Raw genomic sequence first — 4,243 nt, 5'->3', positions numbered from 1 at the left:
AAGACTGCCAACTGTGCACGGGTTTTCTCAATTTCACGCTTCAAGTCCCCAAAATGCCCAGAGCTCCATGTTTCAAGGTCCCTTCTTGTAGCTTGAATCTTTTCCCACAAAGCAAAGAATGGATTAGTGCCAGATACAGTAGTCCAACTTTTCCCCACTACCTCCCTACACATTTCCTCCGGCAGCCAGTACTCCTCGAATTTAAACTTTCTTTTCTTTTTTTTATTTTTACTAACCGCCTGCTCTCTAACTTCTCACACTATAGGAACATGGTCCGATTTCGAAGGATTCAAATGCCTAACCATCGACGTCGGAAACAGACTCTTCCACCTATCCGTACCCATGAACTTGTCTAGTCTGATTTTAATCTCTTCGCCCCCTCTCTTCCCTCTCCACGTAAACCGAAGCCCGACAAACCTAAATTCTCCAAGCTCACAGAAACATTGCGCCTCTTGTAGACCTTCCATCTGCCTGTTCCTCCTTAGTACACCCCCCTCCCCTCCTTATTTACAGATCGTTTGCACCTCTGGAAGTTTTATTTGTTTTCACAACTTTTCCCCACCCAAATTTTATTTGATTCCAACCTATCTATACCCTCTTTTGATGTGATGGTTTTCAAATCTTCCTACTTCCATAGATTTGCTAAGAGCCTCATTTGTTGATATATATTTGGTTTAGTTTAGAAACCAAATGTGTATCACAAAAGTACTCTCTCTAGTCTCTTCAGCAGTCGGACTACTGAATCAATGATCTCTTGCAATCGAATCGATGATACCCTGATAGTCAACATTACTCACTTAGCTCACACTCACTGATGAGTGATGACTGATCGACCTTGATCTAATAACCAGTTCATCATTTTTTTCATCTTACAACAATACAATAGGTTTCGGAAAATTCTAGTGTGCTGGTATGTATCCCATACCCACACTTACAAAATGAGAACAAATTTGTTCTCAAACTTGTAATTTGAGTCATACTTTGTGTAATCTTTTGTTCTAATAATGGTAATTACACCTCTTACGACACTTTTACAAGTTTTGAACAAAATCGTTGTCAATGTTGTAATTTTTGTTCTCAATGTTATCAATAGTGTAAATGAATATGGTAACTTTTGTTCTCAATGTTGTAATTTTGGTTCAAATACTTGTAAATTTTTGTTCAAATTTTTGTTCTCATAATGGTAGGTACCATAGTTTGTCTCATAGGTTTCTGGATGATTATACATTCATATAAGGAGCGAGTTTGCCTGGAAGCTCCTGTATCGGTAGTTGATACAGCCCTACAGGTCGTCTTGTGAATCCTTGTTGCTCAGAAATCTGTCCCTATTTATTTATTTATTTAATTTTTTAAGATAGTTGCAAAACGTGAGGAGTGCGAGAAACATGTGAATGACAGGGTGATCATAAAATAGCATTTAATTGGAAAAAGAATGAAATGAACATCGCCAAAAAAGCATGAAATTCTCAATATCAATACGTGCAGCTCAATTACTTGACTGCATAAAGCAAATTCATATTTACACATACTTTCAAAACCAGAAAAATTTATCCCAAAAAGATTTTAAAAAAAAAAAAAAAAAACTAAATAGTACTTGTTTAATATGAAAACTAAACAAAACCCAAAACTTTCAAAGCAATTAGATGGATCCGCAATAATTAGACATTAGTAGAAAGTTGCACTTCATTAGTAGGCTTGCTAGAAGGGTCTTCTTTTGGTGTAGTTTTGTAGAATATTGCATACACTATCAATTGAATTGCTCCAGCAAATGCACCGAGACCGTTGCTAATCTACATTATTAATTAAATAAACATATGTTAAATAATAAAGTTAATCAGAAGGTCAAAATTGATCACTAAGAGTGAAACAATTACCAAAATGAAGTAGTCCACTTTTCCAATAAGAGCATATGCAGTCCAACAACAACCATTCAGAAAATTGGCCAATGAGAGAAGGAATGGCATGTATTTCACACTCTTCGTTTTGATGACTTTTTTCTGTTAAAAGTTAAAATCAAGACGGTAAATTAATAAATTATGAGTTACTATAAATAGCAAAATAAATTTACAAAAAGAAGTATTACATACCAGAATGAACAGAGGAGAGCTATACATGATAACATTGAAAACATCACAGATAATACCAACTACGACAGCCCGCAGAGGTCGATTCATCATCATCTTATGCTCAGATATTGTCAACATAGTTGCAACCACAATAGCCGCAAAGAAAACAAATTCACCTACTAAGAATGTGGTAACCTTTTTCTGTAAGAAGGAAAGTGAAATATTAAATATTGGATTGAATACAACTAGACTCAAATTGTGTAAATCAGTAATGTATGCATACCCGTCCTTTTGCTGGAGCATAAAGGAAGAATATAGCAAGATATATAAGCTCTATTACTAGCCCAGCTCCATTAATGGTGACAACTAAAATACTGTTTGGATTGACGAATGGCATTCCGTAATAACACCAAAACAAACAGTTTAACACTGTAGCAAGGTAAGGTTTTGGATCGAAAGCTTCCACATCTTTCTTTCTCCATATTTGTAAGAACGTAGGACTGCATGCCAAGAATAAAAAGCACAATTTATCCAAAGCATTAAAGTTGGTAGATGTGATGCAAACCATAATCAATTTAACTAATAATCAACAATTGAGCAACCAAATTATAGGTTTATATTTAGCAGATATATCAATTGTACATATTACACAACGTTATACTGGCTACATTTTACACAAAATCATCCACACACAACAAATTGCTGAATTTCAGTTATTATGGAAAAATGATACTTATGTGCAAAACAACGAAATTGAATTATGCGCAAAACCATAGAATCACAATATTTGATTAAGAAGTCTATGGAGGAACTAATCACAAAGATTACAACACCATATACCACTATGAATGTCAATCAATTTCATCCCCATATCTCATGCCCTAAACGGGAAGGTTTAATACAATCTTATTCCATTTATCACCAAGTAACAAAACATAAGAACTATAGATAAGTGGAACATAATCACCAATCACTAAGAAAATTCACAAAAACACGTTAGATAATCACATAGTTCATATGCTTTATATTCTGGAACATCAATAACAAGTTAAGCGTGATAGAGAGAGCCAGAGAGGTTTACACTGGGGAAAGAAAAAGCCCGGCAGAGATGACATTTCCTGCGCACAGAGAAATTAAACAAACGAAATCAACAAACTGCTCCTAGCCATTATTTGAACCTGCTCTACTATTAATTATAAGAGCCATGGGAGAGATTAAGAGAGAAAAATGGTATATGAACGAGGGTTTAGAAGCAGAGAAGAGCACTGAGAACGTACCCATCAAACCGACCACGAACCTAGCTGTAGCTGTGTGCCCCATCTTTGCAAGCAGAATGAAAAAGAAAATATGAATGAAATAACAGAGATATCGAGTATTGATTAATGTCGATATTTATAATCGACGTGTCCGTCTCCAAATGAAACCCTATATCTGGGAGTTTATCTCTAATATGATTATCTGGTCTAGTAATGGTTGGAATCGGATGTGTTTGGTGTGTATGAGTTATATGATTATCTGGAGGCACCATCCACGTTTCCAATTAATCCGGTCATACTAATTAATATATAGTTACAAAAGTTAGACTTGGTAAATAATCTAGCCTTATTTTGGTATGAATTAACAGCTATTATATACATGGAACGATATCAGAGTTTAAGTTGGTTTCCTATTTAGCTAATCGTTTTCTATCTAAAGTGAAATACGCATTTATGATAAAGAATTAAGATTAACGAGGTAATTAATATGTATGAACACGTAATTCATGTTTATTTCTGTTATCCATATATATTCGGATATTAAGGAGTAATTGTAAGCGTGACCACCAAGGTCACAATTACGGTTGATGATGTACGGAGAATTTCAAGGATAGTTTTAGAAGTTAGAGGTCGGCACTGACAGAAGCTCCCATTGCCAGCAAGCGTAAGCAGAACAAACCCTAGCTACGCAGTCCCCAACTCCCCATCAACTTCTCGAAATTCCAGAGAGGTCCCACCAGATTATGGTGTTTGCCATCGACCTGCATTTCTGTATGTTCTTCTAAATGTATGGTTATAATATAATGGAGTTCTCTCTCTCTTTTGCTCCAGCACTATTACCGGCCTTACCGGCATTGAAAGGCTGGAAAATTGTACTTCATTGTTCCAGTAGAGGTTTAATTGTAGTGAGAAATGAATCCC

At 35.5% G+C, this 4,243-nt stretch overlaps 1 protein-coding gene across 1 annotated transcript; it reads right to left on the bottom strand.

Moving 5' to 3' along the window:
- Positions 1–1,639: 1,639 nt before the first annotated feature.
- On the bottom strand, positions 1,640–3,438 carry LOC112185269 (bidirectional sugar transporter SWEET4). Its single transcript, XM_024323515.2, has 6 exons — positions 3,344–3,438; positions 3,148–3,184; positions 2,350–2,566; positions 2,088–2,267; positions 1,875–1,997; positions 1,640–1,790 (listed from the first exon to the last, which is right to left on the bottom strand). Exons 1-6 carry the CDS (start codon positions 3,384–3,386, stop codon positions 1,659–1,661), a joined length of 732 nt encoding a protein of 243 aa, XP_024179283.1. The 5' UTR covers positions 3,387–3,438; the 3' UTR covers positions 1,640–1,658.
- Between the last annotated feature and the right edge of the window lie 805 nt (positions 3,439–4,243).

This window comes from Rosa chinensis, chromosome 2 (assembly GCF_002994745.2).
Source record: "Rosa chinensis cultivar Old Blush chromosome 2, RchiOBHm-V2, whole genome shotgun sequence".
Taxonomy (NCBI): domain Eukaryota; kingdom Viridiplantae; phylum Streptophyta; class Magnoliopsida; order Rosales; family Rosaceae; genus Rosa; species Rosa chinensis.
Note: the sequence above shows the minus strand (reverse complement) of the source record. Positions and strands in the feature narration are given on the sequence as shown.

Coding starts and splice junctions, on each gene's coding strand:
- LOC112185269 (XM_024323515.2), bottom strand. CDS start 3,386: ATGGGGCACACAGCTACAGCTAGGTTCGTGGTCGGTTTGATGG. Junction 2,268..2,349: donor ATGCTCCAGCAAAAGGACGG/GTATGCATACAT, acceptor TCCTTCTTACAG/AAAAAGGTTACCACATTCTT. Junction 1,791..1,874: donor AAGTGGACTACTTCATTTTG/GTAATTGTTTCA, acceptor TTAATAATGTAG/ATTAGCAACGGTCTCGGTGC.